This window comes from Bufo bufo, chromosome 3 (genome assembly GCF_905171765.1).
Source record: "Bufo bufo chromosome 3, aBufBuf1.1, whole genome shotgun sequence".
Classification (NCBI taxonomy): Eukaryota; Metazoa; Chordata; class Amphibia; order Anura; family Bufonidae; genus Bufo; species Bufo bufo.
The window spans coordinates 544,154,594-544,182,357 of record NC_053391.1 but is presented as its reverse complement, the minus strand read 5'-3'; the positions used below and the strand labels follow the sequence as shown (position 1 = coordinate 544,182,357).

General features: G+C 44.2%; 1 protein-coding gene across 5 annotated transcripts in view; it reads right to left on the bottom strand.

Annotated features, from left to right (window-relative positions):
* Window positions 1-27,764, bottom strand: part of DGKH (diacylglycerol kinase eta) — a 227,219-nt gene that overhangs the window by 17,500 nt on the left and 181,955 nt on the right. For 3 of the 5 annotated variants that reach the window (XM_040425413.1, XM_040425411.1, XM_040425414.1), the window contains 13 exons: window positions 27,465-27,608; window positions 24,109-24,243; window positions 22,697-22,814; window positions 19,564-19,674; window positions 18,938-19,034; window positions 16,240-16,347; window positions 12,098-12,211; window positions 11,410-11,544; window positions 6,847-7,013; window positions 4,448-4,553; window positions 3,609-3,701; window positions 2,035-2,154; window positions 1,812-1,920 (listed from right to left, as the gene is read on the bottom strand). In XM_040425413.1, the coding sequence (XP_040281347.1) occupies window positions 1,812-1,920; window positions 2,035-2,154; window positions 3,609-3,701; window positions 4,448-4,553; window positions 6,847-7,013; window positions 11,410-11,544; window positions 12,098-12,211; window positions 16,240-16,347; window positions 18,938-19,034; window positions 19,564-19,674; window positions 22,697-22,814; window positions 24,109-24,243; window positions 27,465-27,608 (1,557 nt within the window). The remainder of the gene's footprint in view (window positions 1-1,811; window positions 1,921-2,034; window positions 2,155-3,608; window positions 3,702-4,447; window positions 4,554-6,846; window positions 7,014-11,409; window positions 11,545-12,097; window positions 12,212-16,239; window positions 16,348-18,937; window positions 19,035-19,563; window positions 19,675-22,696; window positions 22,815-24,108; window positions 24,244-27,464; window positions 27,609-27,764) is intronic. The other 2 variants (XM_040425415.1, XM_040425412.1) reach the window with 1 other exon arrangement.

Genomic DNA, 27,764 nt, shown 5'->3' with positions numbered 1-27,764 from the left:
CAGCGGTGCTCGTGGTAGCACAGATGCCTTATTGCAGCTTTTCTTAGGCCATGTTCATCGATCACATGTCCTAGGAGCAGCTCTTCTCCACTGAGCATGATACCAAACACAGCCACTATACTATGTACGGTGCTGGGCTTGGCAAGCTACTTCTACTGGCTAGTGTCTTCATAAACAGATGACCGGCAGAGGTCCAAGGTGTCTGACCCCTACTGATCAGATACTGATCTCGGAGGCCATAAGGCTGAGTTCACACGGGCGTTGCAGGAACATGCACGATTTTTCCGCGCGAGTGCAAAACATTCGGGCTTGGGATCGGTGTTCTGTAGAATTCTGAATACAGAATGCATAGTACAATAGCGCTGGAGGGGTTAATTTTTTTTTTTTAAATAATTTAACTCACCTTAATCCACTTGCTCGCGCAGCCCGGCTTCTCTTCTGTCTTCATCTTAGCTGTGTGCAGGAATAGGACCTTTGGTGACGTCAGTCCGGTCATCACATGGTCCGTCACATGATCTTTTACCATGGTGATGGATCATGTGATGACCGAAGTGACGTCACCACAGGTCCTTTTCCTGCACACAGCTAAGATGAAGACAGAAGAGAAGCCGGGCTGCGCGAGCAAGTGGATTAAGGTGAGTTAAATTATTTTTTATTTTTTTTTAACCCCTCCAGCGCTACTGTACTATGCATTCTGTATTCAGAATGCTATTATTTTCCCTTATAACCATGTTATAAGGGAAAATAATAATGATCGGGTCTCCATCCCGATCGTCTCCTAGCAACCGTGCGTGAAAATCGCACTGCATCCGCACTTGCTTGCGGATGCTTGCGATTTTCACGCAGCCCCATTCACTTCTATGGGGCCTGCGTTGCGTGGAAAACGCACAATATAGAGCATGCTGCGATTTTCACACAACGCATAAGTTATGCGTGAAAATCACAGCTCATGTGCACAGCCCCATAGAAATGAATGGGTCCGGATTCAGTGCGGGTGCAATGCGTTCACCTCCCGCATTGCACCTGCGCGGAATACTCGCCCGTGTGAACTCAGCCTAAACGTGATGTGAACACAGCCTTAATCTGATATTTTAATAAAATAGAATTACATATTCCACTCGGATACTTCACAGAAGGAGGTCATATCCACATTATAGATGTCTGCTCTCTTCTTGAGTGCACCTTACAGGGCAGTACCATATCACCAATAGAAATGCCTGTACAGTACTGAAATACCAAGACTATCACGGCACATGTCAAAACCGAACATGCCACCGGATACTCTGATAACATTAAGTTGTGATTAATTTAGGGATCGGCTCCATTTATTTACCATTATTATGCAAAATGAAGTCCATCTTACTGTAAAACACAGTGCACATGGAGTAAAACCAAAGCATGTCACCTGGCACACAGCTAGCTGCAGTGCCTGGATGGTTCAGAGTATCTGAAGACAATCATTTAAGACATCTGTTAATACCGTACGGAGGCATGTACAGAGACTGGTATCACTTACATGGCCTCTGTTACAGCTGGCATCACCAGGACCTGTGTGAATATCTACAGAACACCATTGAAGCTATACTGGCATGATGGGACAGGCGTAGGTAGCTGCACATGTAACAGACAGCTGAGGTTTAATTGTGATTGTGTTACACATGTATTCTACATATGCATATGTCTGAGTTTACCACACTTTACAGTGATGAGAAACCATTTGTGTCTCATCAAGGAATGGCGTATAATGGGGTAGATGACATAAACCCAGTGAGCCATCTGCCCCAACACTACCACGACTGGCAGACACATACCAGGCTGAGGGCTGGACTTATGCTTCTGAGCCTTCTCCTTTTTAAACTTTGGCACTATACGAAATACTGTGCTTCTACTGTTCCTTTTTGTATATTCCAGAGGAGGATCCTGTTTCAGTAACAAGAAAATACCGCAGTTAGGATGGTAACATTAGGGCAGATATCACTCATTGCAGTAAAATGACGCATTCTTATGGGTGCTGCAGAAGTGCATGCCATGTACCTCTTCCTCATCTGGCTGTAAGACATAGTATAGCCAGGGGATCTCCGCTAGCTTAGTTAACTCTACTTCCACGTCATGCAGTGCATTGGACAAAAGCTCTTCATGATGAACTTCCAGCTGCTGCAAAACCAAAAGGAAATCACAAAAAAAGTGCAAGAGATGTCAGCCATGTATGAATGAAATTCTTTTCTATATACTTTATTAAAATATATTCTAAAAACCATAAAATAAATATTTGTAATGCACTTTTTTTTACGTTTTCTTTGCAAAATAGGAACATTTAATAATCTATGTCAGACTTTGGTGGAGTGGGTGCAGGCATGAGCACCGGAGTGCTATGCAGAGCTCCTGCCTGTGCTCGCTCCGCTAAAAGCTCTGCATACTGTATCAGTACAGGCTTTTAGCAGAGGGGTGTAAGCGGGTGCAGGCAGGAGCTCTGCATAGCACATCGGTGCTCATGCCTGCACCTACTCCACTAAAGCATGGCACAGCACACTAAATATGCTATGCCAGGCTTTAGTGGAGAGCAGAGCAGGCAAAGACAGGAGCTCCTGCCAATACAACGCTCCCTGTGGCCCCGCGCTGCAATCCGTACATCCGTCAGTAGTGCACGGATTCCAAAGCGCTATAGGCAATTGAACTTTACATGCCTATTTTGCAAGCAAAATGTAAAAAAGTTTCATGCACAAACTGATGGCCAGGAGTGCTGCTGCCCAGCTAAAACCTAGAAGGGGATGCAGAACTGTGACTAAAGAATAACCGCTCAGATTCATCAGTACACATTCCATCATAAAAAATATAAAAAACTTAGGCCAGCATGTGACTGCTGCAGCCAATCAGTGGCGTCAGCAGTCACATGATGTATCACTGGTATCATGGCTCCTACTGCTGAGTGGTGAGGTCAGTAGTTTGGCATCTGACCGCTAAAGCCACCTGTAAACTTAGGGGACTGGAAAGCGCATGCGCTAGATCGGCAGCTTTCTAGAGAGGTAAGTAGCTTTTTTCTTGTTTTTATAACATATTGGACTCTATCATTTGGTTTAAACCTGCACTGGAGATCTGCTTTCCTATAACGTAAAGTGTACGACAAGGAGGAGCTGCGCAGAATTCAAGCAATAGGCAGACAAAGGTTGTGGCTGCAAGTGCATCAGGATTTTTTTTTTTTTTTTAAGTAAACAATTGCTTACTTTGTAAAAACTGCAGTAAAGGGGTTGTGCAGTGGCTTAATATTGATGACCTATCCTCATTATGGGTCATCAATATCAGATCGGCAGGGGTCCAGCTCCTGGCACCCCCTGCCTATCAGCTGTTTGAAGGGGTCGCGGCACTTGTTCAAGCTCATTTGTAGTCTCAGCAGATTCAAGTCAATAGGACAAGCAATTGTAATTACACTGCATAGTTGCTGCATGCAGGTAACTTTGAAGAAGTGACGCTCGCACTTTAAAACAGCTGATCTGCAAGGAACTGGGAGTCGAACCCCGCCTATCTGATATTGATGACTGATCCTGAGGACAGGTCATCAATATTAAGCCACTAGACAACCCCTTTAAGTATGGAGTACATCAAGGTCTTACCAGTGGTACTCTCCCAACCAAGAGAGATTCTGTCTCGTTGTGCAGGGCCTTCACATTCACCGCTACCTCTATGGCAGTGTTCCTGGTGAGATTCTACAATTAGAAAACAATATTACTCTTTTAAGGAACTTCTGGAAACAAAGGTCAAACAACATGACTCCTTTTATAAGGGAATGGGACAGCTTTGGGGCACCTTACATTGCGCAGATCCCTTCAGATGGAATTACTGGAGGATCTGTGCAGGAATTGTTCCCTTTTCCAGTAGTGGCCAAATGGTCACTCAGTGGACAGCTATTCCTCCTGACCCCCCTATACACGTGCATGCTCGGCTCAGCCAAGCATGCATGTGTACTCATTGGGGAAAATAGAATAAGCCACTAGCAGACACCTTTTACAAAGACTATCTTTCATCCCGCTTCCCCAATTCCTGCATGGGAAGATTTGGGGAACCCCTATACTCATTAGGCTAATTTGGCTCATATTCATCTAAATGATGCAAACAAAACCCTCCAAAGTAGTTTTGGGATTTGTTTTTAGCAGGGTCTGTACGATGAGCTGGGGAAGCTCATGGTGTAACCTGGCAGGCCACAGTAATAAATTAAAATTCGAAAGGGACATTGATGGATTTTACAGTGTTTCTGGACTGGAAACGTAAACTGCACTGTGGCCTTTGTCAGTGGTCAACCCTGATCACTGGCTGATAAAAGGAAAATTCGACACGGACTATGACACAATATCCGATGGGACACATAGGAATAGCACGGGATCGGGACTGTGGGCTATGGGAGTTTTACACAAAACAGACCCATCACCTCCTTCCACAAGCTCTACCGACCTACCTCAGGAAACCTGGGATTGGCCTTATTTAGTGCATGTGAGCAGGCGTTCACTGCATGGGCCAACTCTTGCTCCAGCAAACCATGTGTTTTCGCAGCTTCACATATTCTGTGGAGAAAAAAGTATAATGTATTTAGCTAGGATGATGATCAAATGTATAAATGGATGGGATTTATAGTTCTTGCTCAATTTGTGCCCAAAAAAAATGCCATATATGCTTTGCACCACATGTATTTTAGATACTTTAAGATGCTTTTTGAGACTTGTCCACCAAGGGGGCAAAGCTGGGTGGAAATGGATGTGGCTTTATAGAAAAGGGTGTGGAACTTTTTTTTGGAGTAACCTAAGCCAACATATAGGTGGTGTAACGTTAGACTAGACCAAGCATCAGCCACCTTCAGCACTCCCGCTGTGGCAAAACTATGACTCCCTGCATGCACAGATGCTTGGCTATAGAAGTGAATGGAGCATGTTGGGAGTTGTAGTTTCACCACAGTGGGAGTGCTGAAGGTTGCTGATGCTTGCTCTAGTCTAATGTTACACCACCTATATGTTGGCTTAGGTTACTCCAAAAAAAAGTTCCACACCCTTTTCTATAAAGCCACATCCATTTCCACCCAGCTTTGCCCCCTTGGTGGACAAGTGGAGATTTATCAAGGCTGGTGCTTTCTGCGGCAGTCCGTGTGCTTACACAGAAATCTACAGCAGCTCAGCGCTGCCTGCCGTGGATTTCTGGTTTCATTTGCGCCAAAAAACTGGAGTAGAAGAAGATAAGTTTGTTGCAGCGGCTGGCCACACTCCCTTCCTACCTCGCCATTAACGCCACTTTTCTGGTGCAAACTAAATGATAAATCTCCCCCTATGCGTGCATAGTCTTCATTTTGGACCATATTAGTAAAATATATATATACACACATATCTAGTGCAGTGGAAATGAGGACAGCTCAATCTGTCTTAGCGGATTAGCCTCTTTCAATGCTGCAGGGGCGAAATCCACTACAGGACCTACTTAATTAACTACGTCAGTAGTCAGTAAATTCCTGTATAACTGAGCGGGGCGCTGTGACACCGGACAATTGTTTGTCACTCAGCGTTTCTTACCCAATTCTGCCACAATACACTGATGTATAAGTAGGCAGATGTGCCGTTCAGATTTCTAGGAAAGATGATGTGGGATGGGAAGGGTGTATCCAGGGGCGTAGCAATGGGGGGTGCTTTGAGGCCCAAATTCAGAACGGGCCCACCCCGTTGAGGAGGACTCAAAGATATTTATTGTGGGGGCCCCCTCAATAGTATTATACAATGACATAATATGCAGTAACATTATATGAAACTGACGAGGCGGCTGATGGGCCTCGTCTGAAAGCACGATTTTGACTAGCCACAGGAGTGGGGGTTAGAAAGAAGTTGCTAAGAATTTTCTGGGGGTGGGGTCCATTTAAAAAATTTCTATGGGGCCCGGTCAAGTTTTCCCTTGAATGTGGAGTTAAATAAAATAAATAATGAAAAATTAATGATACTTTTATTCCTTTAATGATACTGAAACAAGCAAAAGAAATAGTGGAAACTAATTCACTAAAATAGATGAGATTGTTGAAATTATAATAGTATTACAGAGAAATCTGTAAAAACCATAGCTAGTGTTAATTATAAGGCAATACCTATGCTGTCCACAAGATGTCCTCACTGTCTTACAGATAGAGCATCTAGCTGCGATAGCTGTGTTATTTCACATAGAAACGGCAATTATAGGATATAAAACTAAATCAGATGTAAGCAGTCCCTGACTATAATTTATACTAGGGGTTGTCCATTTTAAAATTCCACGGTCGGATAAATTTGAGATAATGGGATAGTAAAACTGCTTGTAAATCGGGTGACAAGTGCTGGATTTACAGGTCTATGGGGGCCCATTTGGAAAGGACTTCTAAATGATGGAGATCTGGAACAGACAGTATCAATTGATCTTCAGAATGGTTGGTGAAGAGTTAATTATCCAAGAGAACTCATGGAAGATAAACATTTTCAAATATGCCATTAAGAATTGTAGCGTCTAAGAATAACTAAAAACTAACACTCCTGAATGGCGAATCCAGCTTAGGTTACGTTCACATCTACGGCAGCGGACCAGCCTGCCAGACCTGTACAGTATACCTTCGGATTCCCATGGACTATAATGGGGTCCTGCGGTGATGCGATTGTTTTCCTGCATAAATGCTGTGTTTTGGCCGGACAAAGACTGTTGTGTGCAATGGTTTTTGTCCGGCCAATAGTCGGCCTTTATGCCGGACAAGGCCACTGTGAATGTACTGTAACTGATCTGTTCTCTCCAACACTGGGAGGACAGAATATGAATTCATCACATTTGGACAACTCGGAGGCACCTAAGGATTGAATCTACCTTGAAATGAGTTCCTCCGCCGCCTGTGAGCAGAGGTTAATCAGTGCAACCTCTTCTTCTGAAGCCAAGTCCACCGCTTGTGGGGAGTACAGGTGGGGGCGGAGGGCCAGCTTGCAGGAGTCATACTTCTGCTTATCCTCCCAGGACTTTAAGGTATTTTCGAAAGCCTGTTCAGAGAGAACACAGGTCAACACTTTGGAAAGTTACATACTGCACTGATTCCAGTAGAAAAAAAAAAAAAGGGGTTGTCTAGCCTAGGAGCCGAAGACCCATGTGGTCCTGACATATAGCTTATAAAAAAAAAACATTGTCTGCGGGTTAGCAAGCAAGGATTGGAGGCAGCCAGGAACAGGCAGTGGCGCAGGACCAGAACAGGAGAGTTTTAGAGCCATAAGGGTTGTCAGCAACTTTTTGGGATATTTTGGAATAAGCGGCTAAAAGGAGGAACACCAAATATAATACATAAACGGACCTTTTAAAGGGAACCTGTCACCCGTATTTTGTGTATAGAGCTGAGGACATGGGTTGCTAGATGGCCGCTAGCACATCCGCAATACCCAGTCGCCATAGCTCTGTGTGCTTTTATTGTGGAAAAAAAACAATTTGATACATATGCAAATTAACCTGAGATGAGTCCTGTCCCTGACTAATCTCATGTACAGGACTCATCTCAGGTTAGTTTGTATATGTATCAAATTGTTTTTTTTCCACAATAAAAGCACACAGAGCTATGGGGACTGGGTATTGCGGATGTACTAGCGGCCACCTAGCAGCCCATGTCCTCAGCTCTATACACAATATCCCGGTGACAGGTTCCCTTTAAAGGATATCTGTCAGTAGATTTGTACATATGACACTGGTTGACCTGTTACATGTACACTTGGCAGCTGAAGGCATCTGTGTTGGTCCCATGTCCATATGTGCCCGCATTGCTGATAAAAATGAAGTCTTAATATGTCAATGAGCCTATAGGAGCAACAGGGGCGTTGCCATTGCACCTAGAGGCTCTGCTCTCTGCAACTACTGCGCCCTCTCCACTTTGACCGTGCCAGGGCATCTGGATCCATGAGAGGTACAGAACTGGTTCTCGTTTTGTTAGAAAGAGGTTGTCATGTACTATATGATGTCTGTTTTTTATTCCAAATAACACCCCCTGTACCACTTGTACCAAACAACCCTGGCAAAAAATGAAGGGCATGTGCTGGCAGCCCGCAGCTTCAGTATACTTCCTCCTCCATGCATGCTACATAATGACACAGGTGCAATGCTATCAGCCAGAATCATTGGGACTGAAGGTTCTTTTCAAAAGCCAACCTCAAAAAGACTAACACATTTTAAGCCCTATTGGGAAGTAAAGTAAGAAAGAACAGTCAGTAGCTCTGAGCTGCTATCAGCCTCATATTTACACCACTATCAATCACACACAACGCTATCTTATAAATTTCCTTCAATAAACGTATAGAGACTGTCAGTTCTGCAGACGACGACAGCAGACGTCACCGCACTGAACACATTGTGACAGGTGTCATTGCTCAGGAGTCTCGAACAGCACAGAAGGAACATAATGTATCACATTGATTGATGGCAGCGCTGCAAAACTCATTGACTGGAACAGCACAGAGGAAAGTGGACTCCAAATTCTACAAAGTAGCCTAACCGATGAATCGGGAAGAAAAAACCAAGCCGTGCACGGCAGACCTATCACCAAAGTTTTTTTAACTAATTAAAACGACATACTCATAAATATTCTGTTTTCATTTTCTGATTGTAGGTTTTTGTATTCTACAGTATATTCTGTACATGATTACGGGGTCGGCCATCTTGCCTAAGCTGCTACTAGCGGCATTCTGAGATATGCTTTACAGCAGCCGCATGTCCCACAGGATCCTGCAGTCTGAAGATGTTCATTGACTTCCACGGGACAGCATTCTAAGTATGCTTTTTGACCTCTGTGGATCCGGTGATATCTATACACAGATATACACCTTCATTGTTATCTTGCCTGTGATGATAAAGAGATGACTGCTGAATAGTAGACCTGTACAGAACAAGCGTGTCAGGAGTGTCTACCAGTGTCTGTCTATGGTGAGGATCACCAGTTAGAGAGAAAACTGCAGGATTCTAGTATTTTTTTTAAATATAAATAGTATTAAAGGGTTTGTCCAAGTTATTTTCTTTGATCACCTATCCTCAGGATAGGTCATCAATATCAGATTGGCGCAGGTCCGATAACGATCAGCTGTTTGAAGAGAAGATGCGCGCCGCACCAGCGCTGCCTCCTCTTCATTGTTTACTTCATTTTAATGGGACGGCTCATTCCTACACAAGTGTATAGGAGGGAGACAACTTGGACAACCCCTTAAAGTAAAAAAATATGATTCAGAGGCGAGAATAAAGGACGTGATGTCTAGCCTTCTCAATCACAGATGGGTGTTACCATAACAGTGCTCCAAGCCTTCTACCCACCCCTTGGTCCTCAAAAGAGCAGTAAAAAAGCAGATGTCTCAGAAATGCTTTTAAGTAACAAAGACAACTAAGGTATCGTTTTAATCAGAATGACACACCCTACCAGGCAATCTGCCTGGTTTGATTGGGTTAGGGCTCATTCACACGACCGTATCCATTTTTGTGGACCGCAAATATAGCGGATCCTCAAAACACAGATACCGGCCGTGTGCCTTCCGCATTTTGCGGAACAGAAAATCCTTCTCTGTGGTAGAAATGCCTATTCTTGTCCGCAAATACGGGAAAGAATAGGACATGTTCTATCTTTTTCGTGGGGCCATGGAACGGACACGGTATGCTGTCTGCATCTTTTGCGGCCCCATTGAAATTAATGGGTCCTCATCCGATCCGCAATATTGCGGAACAGATGTGGACAGAAAAATACAGTCGTGTGAATGGGCTCTTAATCATGCTGACAAATGCTCTTTAACATAGAAACTTTTCTCAAACATTGGGTAATTTTCTATTTGTGCAAGGCTCTATCTTTTTTTTACTGAAATCTGATAGGGATCTTCAGCACGCGGGCACCTGAAACTACACGGTGCACAGAGCCGTCTGCTTCTGCTCCTTACACCGTACAACTGCTGGTATTGCAGCTGCCCAAAACAGCTGATCAGCCTGGTGCCGGGTATTAGGCCTCTACCAATCTGATATTTATGACCTATCCTGAGGATAAGTCATCAATATATATAGCCCAGAAAACCCTTTAACTGCTAACATGCCTTCCCCCATTTACTAGTTTAAGGGTCCTTTCGCAAGGACCGATAATCCGTCAGATTATCGGGGAAGAGTGCTTGTATAAATGCTCGTTCCCAATAATCTGCCAGTGTAAAAAGTGACAATGTAGGGGTGTGGAGTGGTTATGGTCCACTGCTTTCTGGTACTTCTTGGCGCAAAGACACGACCTCAGGAGGTTATGAATAAATCCTTTATTGTTCGTGCATGACAACGCGTTGAAGACACTCCTTTTTCAAGTCTGAATTCAAACAATAATGTCCTCCGTGCAGACAGCACGTCTTTTCTCAGCGCTGAGAAAAGACGCGCTGTCTGCACAGAGGACATCGTTGTTTAAATTCAGACTTGAAACAGGAGTGTCTTCAACTCCGAAACGCGTTGTCATGCATGAACAATAAAGGATTTATTCATAACCTCCTGAAATCGGGTCTTTGCGCCAAGAAGTACCAGAAAACAGTGGACCATAACCACTCCACACCCCTACATTGTCTCTCCATCGCTGCTCCAGAGGACTGGCAACCCTACAAACGAGAAGCGAACGGTACTGGCAGCACGACCACCTTATAATTATAATGTACCAATGCATGCACAACACGAAAAGGTGAGCGAAACTGATTATATTTATTCCGTCAGTCATCCACAACGAAACTATCACCCTATGAGCGCCTCTCCCTTTTCTGCCACAATTAGTGTAAAAGGTGAGGATGACCATGTAATTCGGGTGGCATAGAAACTCATACTCCATGTGCAGCAGATCGTGATGCATAAACGACAATCTGCGGCGCCGGAACAATGGTTTTCTATGGAGACCAGTGATTACTGTATCAATTGTTTCTCCCAGCATGTAAATGCGGCCCTCATCTCCGATGATTTGACAGTAACCGTCAGGGTCTGTTTCGTTCCCAATAATCTGACAGCTCATTGGTCCGTGTAAAAGGACTCAGACTTTTGTATTTCGATGTAAAAATTGGTGAGCACTTGGATTACACTGTGACAAATATAGTCAATGGGATGTATGGAACTGATGCAGTCATTTTTGTTGCCATATTGATACAGGACGCCCACCACACACAGCACAAGCTGCATCCCCTCCTAGGCCAGAAGACATAAAGGAAAAGCCATTTGTCGCAGCAAGGATATCAGCCTGTTCCAGAAATCTATTCTTGCATTAATGATGTGACTTAATCATTAGAATAAGTCAAAAAATTGCTTAATTATTTAGAATGAAAAATGGTAAAAAGACATAAAAAGATGAGAAATGGTAATTAAATTCCTCAGTGAAGGCTAATGACAGATTTAATAAGTAATACTAATTGGACTTACTCTGTCTCTGGTTAACATCTGAGCCCTGTTTTTGTGAACAATTTTTATCACCCCAGGAGGCTGGATCCAAGCTTCCCCATCAACTTGTACAGGAACCCCCTCTTCTCCGAGGATTGTGATCTTCACAGATCGACACTGGAAAGGAGGAAAAAATACAAAAGAGTAAGATGCAGGAGCACAGGTGGAGAACGCCCATCTAAGTGAGGTTTTACGCAGGTTTTCTTCCTGAACCAAGGAAGTAATGTGGCAAGACATGCACTTTAAAGGGGTTGTTCACCTTCGGGGCCTTTCAGCCAAACCCCCCCCACCATCATACTTACCTGCTTACGCAGCGCTGCACTCTAGGTCCATTCATCAACGTATGGTTTGACGGGGGTCATGTGTGCCACTGCAGAAACGTAACCCTCATGCGTCACATCAATGGGCCGCGTGAAGCATGGGGATGCGTCACTGCTGCGGCCAGTCATTGGATGCAGAGACACACATGATCCCTGTCACAAACAGGACTAAAGTGTGGAACCTGGCAGCAGGGTGCAAGTATGCTTCCCTTCCACAAGTCCTTGGAGGGCAAGGGGGAGGAATTGGCGCCGCCCCCCCCAAAAGCGGACAACCCCTTTATCCTTTCAAATCTGTAGAAACTTTAGTATGGAAATCCTGACATCCATATTAACACATAAATTACTCTTACCTGAGCTATTCTATGATGCTGAAGTTTGATCACCCTGGAAACTGCCATCTGCATGCTCCCAAATACTGCCACCACCTCCAGGATTTTATCATCAAAAGAAGGCGCACCAAATATCTGGGGTGAGCAAATAACACCAAGGTATGTCAGTACATATACTTTTAACAGTCACCTAAGAAATCAAAGATATTTAGTCAGTTGATGCCATCCTCAATCTAGAGAGCTTCATGTCCGTTCTGATTACTCACAGTGAACATTAGGGGGCAGTGTTGAAAGGTTAACCATGAAAGCACACAAAAACCCTCGTCCCTTTAATTAGACTGGGGGTAGTAATGACTTAAACAACATTCACTGAAATTATAGATTTCCAATTAAAATGCTTACTCAATATAGAAGCAACATAAGTGGTTTTCCGTAAATTAACACAGTAGAAGCTATCAAGGACAGTCCATATCACGGTGCTTGGTAATTAGGCTTTACAATAACTTGATGTATATATCCTTTGAATATGAACATTATTAATAAATGCGATGTGCTAATGTCCGCAGTACATAACAGTACGCTTTATAACTCCCTGCCTGCCGCCGTTCTCTTATAATATGCTAATGAGCCTCTAGGTGCTATTAAGGCATTGCTTCAGCACCTAGAGGTTTGGTCTACACACCCTTTGACACGCCCAGGTCCAGTTGATTGACGTCCGAGTTCTCCTCAGTGTCCCGTAAATCCCACGCCTGCGCCGTCCCGTTTAGTATTTGGTGCAGGCGCAGTGAGTGAAGGACGCGCTCCTGCTGCCGGCTTCCTTCCTTCAGCGTAGTGAGGAAGCCAGCAGCAGGAGCGCGTCCTTCACTCACTGCACCGAATACTAAACTGGACGGCGCGGGATTTACAGGACACTGAGGAGAACTCGGACGTCAATCAACTCGACCTGGGCGTGCCAAAGGGTGCGTAGACCAAGCCTCTAGGTGCTGAAGCAACGCCCTAATAGCACCTAGAGGCTCATTAGCATATTTTAAGAGAACGGCGGCAGGCAGGAAGTTATAAAGCGTACTGTTATGTACTGCGGACGTTAACACATCGCTAATGTCAGTCAGCTACATAACGTTATTTCTCATGACAGAAACCCTTTAAAAGGGTTTTCCAAAATCCTCCGGATAGGTCATTAGTATCTGATCGGTGGGGATCCAACAACCTGAACCCCCTCCGATCAGCTGTTTGAGAAGGTACCAGCGCTCACTGTGAGCGCCGCAGCCTTCTCCCTGCTTACCAAGCACAGACCCGTACATTGTATAGCGGCTGTGCTTGGTATCGTGCCCACCCCTATTCAGTTCTATGGGGCTGAGCTGCTCCACTGATGAACGTGGTGTCACTGGCCTAGGAAAAGGGGAGAAAAAACTGTGACACTACTGTGAGCATTGCTCCCTTCTCAAACAGCTAATCTGTGGGGGTCCCGATACTACTGATAGGATAGGTCATCAGTATTTAAGTCTCGGAAAAAACCTTCAACTGGTGAGTATACCATAATTTATTATTAATAACATCTGAAACCCGTCCCCCTTGGGGAAATTTTTCAACAAATTGGAAAGCCCTTTAATTATCTTTAATTAATTCTATACAAACCGAGACTCGTGCTTTTACATGCACATATAAGTATCCATTGCATTGTGGGCCTCAGGTACCAGATTGGGCTCGTCATATGAAAAACAATGGGGTGATCTCTATAAGATTTTCATGGACAGTGAATGACATGAATAGGAACAGGGCGGGGGAGGGTCAGCGACTATAACATTAGCATAGTCACTCATCAAGTAAATATCATGGATGTCTAGAATATGTGGCATGTCATTAGAAATATCCGACAGATCATAGTAGAAAGAACAGTACAAATTGTGTCCTGTTAAATCAGAAATCGAGAGATGTGGGAAAGGAGTAGGACCAAAAGACTGACAGGAGTGGAGCCAAAGAAAGAGCATTAATGTCTGTATTGATAACATTATAGTAACATGCTTTTCAGGAAATTAGTTTTAATGAGGATCTATCACCTTACATGTCTGTTTTTATTGCCTAACAATTCAAAGGCATCTTTTCTTAGAACTCTTTTTTGTCCAGTCCTCTGTTATTCCTCCTAAAAATGTATAAATAAATTGACAACTGGGCACTACCACTCTAGGTGTTTTGACAATGTCATCAGTGATTGGACAGGTTGAGTGTGCAGAGACATCCCCCCCAACAGGTAACACCCAACTATCAATGTATCCATAAATTCCTAGGAGGAATAAACAGAGGAAGACGTAGCATTCTTTAAAGGGCTTCCGTCAGCCCACTAAACCGTTTTTTTTTTTGTTTAATAATAATCCCTACACTGCGAGCTCTGCATACATAAGTTAAATAATCATTTCTGTTCAGTAGAATTTAATAAAACGCTATTTTTATAATATGTAAATTACCTTGCTACCAGCAAGTAGGGCGGCTACTTGCTGGTAGCAGCCGCATCCTCCGATCCTAATGACGCCCCCTCCGCATTGTGATTGACAGGGCCAGGGAACGGAATCGTTCTCTGCTGGCCCTGCCTGTTAGCATTCAAAATCTGGCGCCTGCGCCGCGGCCGTACCTATCTTCAATCTGCGCAGGCGCACTGAGAGGCGGCCACTCGCTCGGCCGCTCCATTCTCAATGCGCCTGCGCCGATGACGTCACATCTACACCCGGCGCAGGCGTATTGAGGAGCGAGCGGCCGCCTCTCAGTGCGCCTGCGCAGATTGAAGATAGGTACGGCCGCGGTGCAGGCGCCAGATTTTGAATGCTAACAGGCAGGGCCAGCAGAGAACGATTCCGTTCCCTGGCCCTGTCAATCACAATGCGGAGGGGGCGTCATTAGGATCAGAGGATGCGGCTGCTACCAGCAATTTTTATCAAATTCTACTGAACCAAAATGATTATTTAACTTTAATGTATGCAGAGCTCGCAGTATAGGGATTATTAGTAAACAAAAAAAAAAAAAAAACGGTTTAGTTGGCTGACAGAAGCCCTTTAAGCCTGTAAACCTAGGGTAATACCCCAGTGGTTGCTTAATTTAGCTTAAGGGGCATAAGTTCATTCTTAACAGGTAAAGTTAATTATAGTAACTGGCACAGTATTCTAAGGCTGAATTTGCACTGGAAACAAAGCGTAGATGAGTTTTCAAAAAGTTTGCATAATGGCTGTGCTTCTTTGTACAATCATAAATGTGAAGGAACAGTTATGTTTGGCCTTCCCTAATGTTTCTTCAGCCATATCATTCCCGGTTTGAGCTGCACAGCTAGATGTATTTCACTCAGAAGCAGGAGGTGTACCGTGTAAAATACACTGTACTGCTGTGACGTCCCTTCCCTTGCTTCCCACTATGTTTGTTTTCCGCTCTGGAGCTCACAGAACAGATAAGGAGAGAGAGATCACATTTACAGAAATGCAGTGATGTTCAGAAGCAGTGCTTCTATCAGACTCCGGTTCTCCACTAGCTCTGACACGTCCCCATTTCCTGGGAGCCATCCTCTGTGTCTGTTCCTAGGGACGGATCTTGCCTGACAACAGGCAGTGGACAGCAACTTAGGTGGAAGGGAGACCCCTAGTGGCCATGACTTTACAGCTTGTTTTCAGGTGGATGCAGGCAGATTTTTTAAATGAAGTGATTTAGAAAAGCCCTAGTTACACCATTCTCTATTAAATGAAATGAAATTGTGTGAAAAGTGCAGGGGTGCATCATCCATTCCCTTTAAGCTTAACATCAAAAGTCCAAGAGTTGTCCAGAAGTCATCCCCTTTAATACCAGTTTGTTGGAAACGTGAGTCTACGGGTCAATAGGAGTAAGTAACTGGTAAGACTGAATGCACCTAACAGACCTCTGACACGGTTTTCTTATCTCGCTGCACTCTCCCATAAGACTACTCTGTCATCACACGTCCAGGAAAAGTCTTTGTTATTTTATACCTCTTGTAGGACAAGATTCCATCACTGAATATACAGAGGTTCCCACGCCTAAAATAGCCCCACGACGTGGAATCTGAAGCAAGCTACTGGACGAAGAATACCACGAGGAAAGTGTAAGCAGATCTTACATGACGCAGCAAGAAGAAAAAAAAAACTAGGCTTCCTCTGTTCTGCTTGACTTACATCATCCTCTTTAGTTCCACCCCAGAAATTGGTGCCGCCAGCGTAGCTAGGGATGTTTAACACCGCAATGCCCTGGAGACTTGGAAGGGGGATGTACTGGCCATCACACTGCCAAGAATGAAACAATGGAGAGTAATGAAGAAAACATCAAGAGGCGATTGCATGACCAGAATTTGTATAATGTAAAGCACAGAAGACAGGAAATAGGCTATACAGCATAAAGCAACAGTACACAGCTTAAAGTACAGCTTTAATACACTGGGGCAGATTGCTTGCAGCAGTCTACAGATGCACCACGTTTATCGCAGTGGCTCATGAAGATAAAACTGGTGCACAACTTTCTACCACCGATTGGTTAAGCTTACTTGGCACCAGAATTTTATGCCAAAATTCTGGTGCAACTTAGGCCACTCCAGTTTCCCACTAAGGGTACTTTCACACTTGTGTCAAAGTTTTCCGGCACTGAGTTCCGTCCTAGGGGGCTCAATACCGGAAAAAAAACGGATCAGTTTTATCCTAATGCCTTCTGAATGGAGAGCAATCCGTTCAGGATGCATCAGGATGTCTTCAGTTCAATCCTTTTACGGTATTTGGACAGAGAAAAAAACTGCAGCATGCTGCATTTTTCTCTCCGGCCAAAAATCCTGAACACTTGCCGGAATGCTGGAACCGGCCTTTTTTTTCCATTGGAATGTATTAGTGACGGATTAGTGCGCATGCGCAGACCTTTAAAAATGTAAAAATAAATAAATACCGGATCCGTTTTTCTAGATGACACCGGAGAGATGTATCCGGTATTGCAATGCATTTGTGAGATGGATTTGCATACCGATCAGTCTACAAATGGCTCCCATTTGTATACAGATTGCCAGATCCTGCAGGCCGTTCCAGCGACGGAACTGCCTGCCGGAATCCAGCAACGCAAGTGTGAAAGTACCCTTAGCCACATCCCACAGCCCCCAAGAATTACCCCCTTGGCAAGCTAGTTGTGGATTTTCCCAAAAACTAGATGCACCAAACAGAAGTGCTTTTTAAGACAAGGTCTAGTCCTTGTAAATGTGGGCAATTGTTCTAATGGCAGCATCGCAACAGCTGCAGCAACCCACCCAACCTACCGCACTGCTCAGTTCACTGCCCTGTGGTAGTAGGCAGGACTAAAGCCTAGCACAAAAAGATCCAAAAAGGAGGTAGCCGATAATAAAACCTAGCCTTTAAATAAATTAGAGATAAAAAAAAAATACCACCATGTACCCAAAAGACAACCCCACACACCAGGATAGGCAGCAGCTCATGTCATTCCTGCATCTACTGATTGTCAGGCACCAGTACCCTGCATCATAACCTGGCGGATGAATGGAACGGAGGATGTAATTACACCTGCTCGCTGCTGCAAGCTCGAGGGCAAGCAGGTAAATAATGAAGAGAAGCCAGCGTTCAGCTGATCAGAGGGTTGCTGCCAATCTGATATTGAGGACTAAAGCTATTTCCACATCTGTGGCACGGAGATCCGGCCGAGCATGCCGGCAACCAGCCAGACAAAAACGCAGCATGCAGCGGTTTGTGTCTGGCCGATTCTCAAAATGTTTCCCGGAATGCAGCCAGCTCTCGGACGGACCCCATTATTCTTAATAGGGCCGGTGGGTATTCCGTTTGTATCCGGCAGCGTTGGATCTGGAGAATTTCGGCAGGCTGTTTTCTGCCAGAATCCATGCTGCAGATGTGAAAGTGGCCTTATCCTGAGGATAGGTCATCAACATTGGAAACTGGACAATCCCTTTAATTCATGCACCTAGTCTCTGCTCACATAGACATATAACCAGACTACAAGGTTACGGTCTTTGGCACTACGCTGTACTACCAGAATGGTGGTTTCTAAGGGCAGCACGTGTCACCACTGATTGTAAAGTATCTGTTCACACATCAGTGGTTTTCCAATGACTGTGGGTCACTGGAAAAATCAGACATGCACAAATTTGTTCCGTAATGCAGACCAAACATGCACATTTAAGGCCCCTTTCACACGAGCAAGTATTCCGCGCGGGTGCAATGCGTGATGTGAACACATTACGCCCGCACGGAATCCAGAACCATTCATTTCAATGGGTTTGTGTACATGAGCTTTGGTTTTCACGCATCACTTGTGCGTTGCGTGAAAATCGCAGCATGTTCTATATTCAGCGATTTTCGCGCAACGCTGGCCCCATAGAAGTGAATGGGGCTGTGTGAAAAACGCATTGCATCCGCAAGCAAGTGCGGGTGCGATACGTTTTTCACTGATAGTTGCTAAGAGATGTTGTTTGTAAACCTACAGTTTTTTTATCACACTCGGGAAAAACGCATGAAAACGCATTGCACCCGCGAGGAAAAAACTGAACAACTGAACGCAATCGCAGACAAAACTGACTGAACTTGCTTGCAAAATGGTGCGAGTTTCACTGAACGCACCCTGAACGCATCCGGACCTAATCCGTCACGCTCGTGTGAAAGAGGCCCAAGTCTATGGGTCTGCAAAAACCACCAACACAACATGAATAGCATCCGTGTTCTGTCGCAGCTTCATGGACCATGAGTAGGAGATGCTCTGGAAATGAATTTTTAGCTGAGCAGTGTTTGTGTCATACGGATGGATTTTTCATGGACGTCAAAACGCACACACGGAAATGTGAACGAGGCCTAAGACCGATCCGCTCCAGATTACCTCCAGCTGAACCTTTTGCTCTAAATTCTTATAAGTTCTTTGCAGCAACTCTTTGGTTCCAAGAACGCCATACCACATCATGTTTTTTGTACGGCTTCTGTAATAAATTACAAATGGTCTAAATTAAATACACGGCTAATAATATAAAACACTTGTAAAAAATATCTGGTTTCGATGTAAACGCCAGAAAACTGCCGTAGATGATGATAAATCTGCCAGGGCTGATGGCTCTAACCACACCACATCACCTTTTGGCTCCATTCACACATCCGCAATTCCGCTCCGCATTTTGCGGAACGGAATTGCGGACCCGCACTTCAGGGTCCGCATTTCCATTCCCGAAAAAAATAGAATTGCGGACAAGAATAGGCATATTCTATTAGTGCCGGCAGTGTGCGGTCCGCAATATGCGGAACGCACATTGCTGGTGTTCGTGTTTTGCGGATCCGTGAAACACACACGGATGTGTGAATGGACCCTTTCGGAAAGTGGCGATGGTTGAATAAATCCCATTTGCGCAAATTTGGCACTTAAAAAGTTACAAATCTGCCAATTTTCTGGAGTTTTATGTGTTTTATGTAAGTAATTGACAACTTTTTTGTATAAAACAATTGATTCGTCATTACCTGCACTTTTCGGGGTGTTCCTCGCGTTTGTTGTTAAATTCTAGGGAGATTTTGGCATCTAAACCGATACCAAAGTAGTTGTTCATTACACACTTTTCTGAATAACCTTCTCTGTGGAAGGAAGAGGAGGGAAATGAAATAACAGATAATAACAGATTATAGATAGCTATAATAAGAGAATAACCATGTTCATGTTTCAGACAAAACAAGAGAACTTGTGACACTGAACATGCAGCGTGTTATAGAGCAGGAGGAGCGGAGCAGACTGATGGATATTTTTGTGGAAAACGATTCAGTACAACTTCTATTTCTTTAAAGGGGTTGTCTCATCTCGCCGTTATGTGACCACCGGCCGCCCGGGACATAGTGCAGCACTCCGGCGCTTGCGGTTTCAGAAGCGTCCATTGCAATGCTTAGCAGCCATGGAAATAATGTAGCACAGCAAGCTATGCTGTATCCCTAACTCAGCACCGCAATGGCAGCTACTGAAACAGCGAACACCGGCCGGCTGGTGGTCAAGACTGTGTCCACATCTATCCTTCGTAATGGCGAGATTAGACAACCCCTTTGATTTCTCCTTTCATTTAAATTCCTGCTATTTCTATGCTTAGGCATTGCTTGCCGTTTATAATTATTCTATTCAAACCGAATTGAAAACCAGCAGACAGCTTATACACAACAGCCAACCTAAGCACAGACAGCAGTAGTGTAAAGCATGGTGAATAGAGCTTCTCAAAAGATTCAAGATTTCAGACTACCTTAGTCCCTCAAAAGTCAGTGGGGGATATTTATACAACTGGTGTAAAGTAGAACTGGCTTAGTTGCCATAGCAACCAATCAGATTCCACTTTTTATTATTCACAGCTCCTTTGGAAAATTAAAGATGGAATCTGATTGGTTGTTATGGGCAACTAAGACAGATTTCCTTAACACCACTTTTGATAAATCTGCCCCCTAACAGCCCCACCTAAACTGACCGCCTTAAGACCACAACAGCTGGCCTAATTTATTGTACAGTCGCCACACAGTGGAACATATGAGAGATGTGCTTCAATAACTGAGCTACTGGGCATCTGTCAGCAGATTTGTACCTATGACACTGGCTGACCTGTTACATGTGCACTTGGCAGCTGAAGGAATCTGTGTTGGTCTCATGTTCATACAGTACAAACCAAAAGTTTGGACACACCTTCTCATTCAAAGAGTTTTCTTTATTTTCATGACTATGAAAATTGTAGATTCACACTGAAGGCATCAAAACCATGAATTAACACATGTGGAATTATATACATAACAAACAAGTGTGAAACAACTGAAAATATGTCATATTCTAGGTTCTTCAAAGTAGCTACCTTTTGCTTTGATTACTGCTTTGCACACTCTTGGCATTCTCTTGATGAGCTTCAAGAGGTAGTCCCCTGAAATGGTTTTCACTTCACAGGTGTGCCCTGTCAGGTTTAATAAGTGGGATTTCTTGCCTTATAAATGGGGTTGGGACCATCAGTGGTGTTGAGGAGAAGTCAGGTGGATACACAGCTGATAGTCCTACTGAACAGACTGTTAGAATTTGTATTATGGCAAGAAAAAAGCAGCTAAGTAAAGAAAAACGAGTGGCCATCATTACTTTAAGAAATGAAGGTCAGTCAGTCAGCCGAAAAATTGGGAAAACTTTGAAAGTAAGGGCTATTTGACCATGAAGGAGAGTGATGGGGTGCTGCGCCAGATGACCTGGCCTCCACAGTCACTGGACCTGAACCCAATCGAGATGGTTTGGGGTGAGCTGGACCGTAGAGTGAAGGCAAAAGGGCCAAGTTGGAAGACCATTTCAGGGGACTACCTCTTGAAGCTCATCAAGAGAATGCCAAGAGTGTGCAAAGCAGTAATCAAAGCAAAAGGTGGCTACTTTGAAGAACCTAGAATATGACATATTTTCAGTTGTTTCCCACTTGTTTGTTATGTATACAATTCCACACGTGTTAATTCATAGTTTTGATGCCTTCATAGTCATGAAAATAAAGAAAACTCTTTGAATGAGAAGGTGTGTCCAAACTTTTGGTCTGTACTGTATGAGCCCGCATTGCTGAGAAAAACGATGGTTTAATATATACAGATGAGCCGCTAGTAGCAATGGGGGCGTTGTCGTTACTCCTAGAGGCTCTGCTCTCTCTGCAACTGCCGCACCCTCTGCACTTTGACTGACAGGGCTAGGTGTGATGACGAGCCTCTAGGAGTAATGGCAACGCCCACGTTGCTCCTAAAGACTCATTTACATATATTAAAACTTAATTATTCTCAGCAATGCGGGCACTTATGAACGAAGACTGACACAGATGCCTTCATCTGCCAATAGCATATGGATATGCCCCAATTGTCTGACAGACGTGGGTCCCACCACATGCTCAGCTATTTCCAGCGACCCCATAGAAATAAATGGGAGCAGTGGCCGCGCAAGCAAGGCTTCATTTTAGAGATAGGTGCGGGTACCACCTGTCAGACAATGGGGGCATATCCTAGCAATATGCCCCCATTGTCTGAGATGGGAATACCCCTTTAATAGTGCAATAACAAATTTATTACTATGTATTGCCATAATACAGCAAACCCTAACCGGTCACAGTGCAGGAGAGGAAAATTGCCAGACCCTGGCGCATCAGTAAACGTGTAGATCAAGCAGTCTGTATATAATAGTAGACTACAGCCCCAGCAGAACTCAGCGGACAATGGGGGCCATGTACAGACATTCTATGCCTGTCTTTTAGGGTACAAAAGTTGCAAACTATGTTGCACGTGCCGTTTACGACACCCTCTCCACTTTTCCAAAAAGTGGGCGAGGTGTGGGCAGGAGGCAGCAGGGCATGGGCAGAAGCTCTGCGACCCGACTCATTTACCAACATGTGAGCCAGCAAACTAGTGCACGTTACACCAGAAATCCATTCCGATTCGGAAGTGAAGATGATTTCTCTTCTGGTGTACAGACAGCAGACGTCTCGCAGGGTTTTTACTAAGATGGGCATGTCTTTAATAAATGACCCCCAATATCTATATAGGCATAAGATCGATGACTCACACCCCCCCCCCCCCCCCCCCCACAAACCATTATAGCTCTTTATATACTGTAATAAATATTACTTACAAGGAGTCTGAATCTGGATCAATGAAAGGTGAAGCACCAATTGCGTCCATATTTGCCAGTAACATTTTGTTAATTATTGAGCTGCCCGCAATGGAAGCCGCCAATCCTGCTCTCAAACCTGGCGAATAAACGCAAGAAACAGGAAGTAAAAAGAATGTAGATCTGACGCTATATTTTATATAAAGATGCCCAGAGGCTCAACAAGAACCTGTCATCACAAAACGCAGTGCAATCTGAAAGCACCATGTTATAGAGCAGGAGGAGCTGAGCGGATTGATATATAGTTTTATGGGAAAAGATTCAGTACAACTTGGATTTTATACATTTAGGTTTCTGCTTTTCTGAACTCTGTTGTACACAGGGCCATTTTATCAGTGACTGACATCTATCTATGTATACACACCTACACAGAGAACGCTACCAATCACTGATAACACCCTCCACGTGTACAATGAAGTCAAAAATAGTAGAAATTTAAATAGACAAGTTTTACTGAAACTTTTCCTAAAAAACTATATATCAATCTGCTCAGCTCCTCCTGCTCTATAACATGCAACCTGCAGACTGAACTGCATTTTTTTGGCAAGGTTTTTAATCTGATACCCTCAAAACGCATATTAATCCCCCCTGATCCTCAAGCTACAACTGCCAAAAAGTAGATATCTCATACACAAGTACCATGGGTGATGTTCAAGAGGGGAGAAGTAAGGGCTGTATTACACCAACAGATTATCTGACAGATTTCTGACCAATCATTGGTCCGATGGCCTATTACACACACAGATCTTTTGTTATACGCACCAACTATTGGTCTGACTGGACAGAAATTGGTCAGATAATCTGTTGGTGTAATACAGCCCTGAAAGACATTGAACGTCCCTTCACCTATAGGGGTTTTATGATCACTAAACAATCAAGGATCACCCTCTATTCCTGTTTGTCTAGTGGTTTGAAATGTTTCCTTTATCTCTAAAAACAGGATATTTCAGACAGAACTATTATATACAAAGGTTAGCTCCACTTTGTTTTAATGAGAGGAAACAACTGTCATAAAACCCAACCAAATCACTTTATGACTTTAAATATAGAAATGCGTAGATGTTAAAGGTGAAAGGGTTTGTCCGGTGGATTCAATAAAAAAAATAAAAAATAATAAAATAATCCATAGTCCCCTCTCCACTCGACCAATCACTTGGTGAGAAGTCTCAGGGCTGCAGCCGGTGATTGGCTGAGCGGTCACTTCCTCTGTGTTGAGAGGGACCAGAAGAGTCGAAAAGGGAGCGGCAAGAGACTTATAGGGTGAGTAGAACTTATTTTAATATTTTACACTTTTTTGCTCATATGAATTTCTATAATACAGGAATTTGGATGAAGACCACAGAACACAACACTCAAAGGTTCTGGTTTCTTACCTGGGCAGATAATTCTAGTGTTTAACACAGGGAGATTCTCCTTACTAGATGCCAATGGGGGGCTGGAGAAGGAGCCGCTCTGGGAGTGAGCACTACGGCTTGTGCGTCTGTCTGGAGAACGTGGCGCAGCTTTTACTGTAGGTGAAAGGAAGAATATTGATAATACATAATACCGCGCAGGGCTATGGAGCTTAAAGCTTTTGTATGATTATATAGGAGGTTGCAGGACTCCAACCTGACAATTCCAGAAGAGGAAAAACCAAAAATGCAACTGCCAATGTACCGCAGGAGAGTAGTGACATCTACGGTTATGGCGTGGTACACTGACTGTACGAGCCAGTTCTGCTGGAGGTATACCGCCAATGTATGACACTGTCTAGGCATACTGCGCAGTACACTCTGCATAAAATAACATGGTCTACTACAATATTCTATACCACAAGAAAAAAAGTACCGACCCGAGAGAGGTCACAGGGACTTTAGTAAGGCTACTTTCACACTCGCGTTTGGTGCGAATCCGTCATGGATATGCACAGACGGATCCGCACCGATAATACAACCACATGTATCCGTTTGTATTATCTTTGACATAGCCAAAACGGATCCGTCTTGAACACCATTGAAAGTCAATGGGGGGCGGATCCGTTTTGCATTGTGTCAGTGAAAACGGATCTGTCCCCATTGACTTACGTTGTGTGTCAGGACGGATCCATTTGCCTCTGCATCGTCAGGCGGACACCAAAACGCTGCAGGCAGCATTTTGGTGTCCGCCTCCAAAGCGGAAGGGTGACGGAACGGAGCCAAACTGATGCATTCTGAGCGGATCCTTATCCATTCAGAATGCATTAGGGCAAAACTGATCCGTTTTGGACCGCTTGTGAGAGCCCTGAACGGATCTCACAAACGGAAACCAAAACGCCAGTGTGAAAGTAGCCTTAGGTTCCCACGTATGCAACAAACATAGCACTCAAGCACGGCCCAGGTAACCCCAGAAGGATGCAGCCAATGTTTTACCATTTGTGTCCCACCATAAGTATGATTTTTCCTTTACATGTACATAAAACTTTGCACTAATTCGTACGGTACAAACAACATGTCAACCTGGTCATTACAATTACAGGAATATTAAATATGCATAGTATTTCTAGGTCCTATCACTTTTATATAATAATGCTTTTCCGTTAAAAAAAGATAAGGCTCATTCTTTTACATATGAGACAAATTCAATTTGAACCTTTTTACATTTTTCTTGTCCCACTAGGTTATTTTACTTTTAAAACATAGCTTACGGCAACATGTATGTGGAACATGCAGGCACCTATTAATCCATTTTGGAGGGAAAAAAAAGCCTAAAGGCATATTTACACCGTACAGCAGCCATGGCTCATCCCTATACAGTGGAGGTGATTGCTGCATAAAAAGGCAGCTATTTCCTCAGCTGACGAGCAGGCAATTATCAGGAATGAATGGTCCCTTCCCAATAATTGCCTGCTCTGTCGGTGTGTGTAAATTCACCTCAAGAAGCAGTTACATTTGACATCTCTGCAGGGGCGGACTGGGAACTTAAAGTGGCCCCGTTTTGTAGTTGGGTCCAAATTGATGGAAGGCAGGGCCAGCAATATCATATTGTGGCACATTATACCACCCCAACAGAGCCAAATGCCACAGTCCATCGCAAAATACATCCCCAAAAACTTCCACTGGCTGGCCGTGAGGAGGGCCCCCTGGGCATCGTCCCACCGGGAAATTTCCCTGTAAGGTCTATGGCCAACCCGCCCCTGCATCTCTGTGGGACTTTGTAAGGCCCTGGCTGCTACATATAACATTCGGCACCATTACCACATGACTGGGGATAGGAGTCGGTTAGGGATGGATGACCTCATGTTAAAAGGAGAGCTCTCCCTATCTTTACATTTCTTAGGTGCCCACTACAGAGCTCGGCATCAGAGACATTTCTGATTTTGGCGGATGGCACTTTATCTGTGCCCGCATTATTACCGTGCCCTAAATGTACAAGCACGGTGCATTAACGCACTGCTGTCATTGCTGTACCAATTACTCCAATGCCCTCTTCTGAATTTCTTTCTAAAACATCCACTGAAACCATTTTTTTTCTCCTTGCTGTGTGAAGGAAAGCGAGAGGCTGCCGTAGGATGTTCTGCTCCCTTTACATAACAGTATGCCCGGACATGGTGGTCACCTTACTGTCACATAGACTGTTGCTATGCTACTAACCACAGATTTTGTAAATGTGTATGATTATAAAATAATTATGCCCAAAAAACTAGGGAGCGGACTGACGATAGACCGTACAGGGAAATTTCCAAATGGGCCGATGTCCACGGGGCCAACCGATCACTCCCCATGGCCACCAGCCAGGTACATACTGTAATAATCAGATGCTCTCAGTATTAATTAATGTCAGGTACTTATGCCCCTTCAGAATACAATTGTCCTCCTCAGTATGGAGATACAGTGGAGTACTGCAGAGAGGGTGGCAGTATTTTGGGCTGCACTACGGTATCGCTGGCCTCATCTACCTGTGTTGCCTGCCTTCTGTCACTTTGGACCTGCCTACAACATGGGGGCCTCGTTTAGTTTTTTTTTCCCCAGGGCTACTTTAAGCTCCCAGTCCGCCCCTGCTACAGAGTGACAAACATTTACACCTCCAGTAGAAAGCACCGAGGTGTAGGTCACACATTGGATAAACCATGATTTGGATGTTGTGCAGCAATCATTCACTCGCCTGGTAACCTTTGCACTACACTGTTACTCAGGATCTGGAAGTGCCATCTTTCACCTCATCTGTACTCCATGACAAAGCGAGCGGACGCCGTATAACAGCTGCTCCTTACGATGACAGATGGGACTCCTGCGGCTAGGCTACATCAAAAATAACCTTTTGCTGTTCATGCTCTGATAAAAAGCAACAGTCCCATCCTAATGACTGAAAATGATGTCTTGTTGCAGGGACCCGACTTCATATCTTCACACCAGCGCAAATAACATCCACGGGCTCGGCTTTCTACCGTTCCCAGCCCTGGAATATGGAAGCTGCTCTTCCATCATCTCTTAAGTGGAGCAGATATAAAAAAAAAGGCCAGTAGTACTGGGACTGTGTGTTAAGATCACAGAGGGAGAAGATGAAAGCCGTTTACTCAAAGAAATGGGTTACAGAATCTCAGATGAATGGTTGTAATGAAACATTTTGAAAGTACGCCGCTCTTCTGTACAAGTGAAATCTTACAGGCCATCCAGAAACACCGAGTCCTTATGAAGTCACCTATTTATGTAACGGCTGAAGACATCATTCATTCCCCTGACAAGCGCAGCATTCTGTACATATGTGCTCATACCCGACAAAGGGTCCAGGTCCTTGGTGTCGTCATCCTTCTCCTCTTCTCTTGACTCCTCTAACTCTTTCCTGTACTCCTCGGCAGCCTGGTTCTCTTGTTCTTCAGTGTGGGCATTTTGCTCATCCACCACTAGGACATAAAGCTCTAATTTAACATAACGTGAAAGGCATTTGTTGATTTTGAAACACTGTAGGGATCATAAAATTCTATGAAAATATGAAGTGCATCTTGGGGGGGGTGCATTCTGTGCCCCAGGGTTTTACTGAAAAGGACATCCAGGAGAAGAGCCTTGTCAGCTGC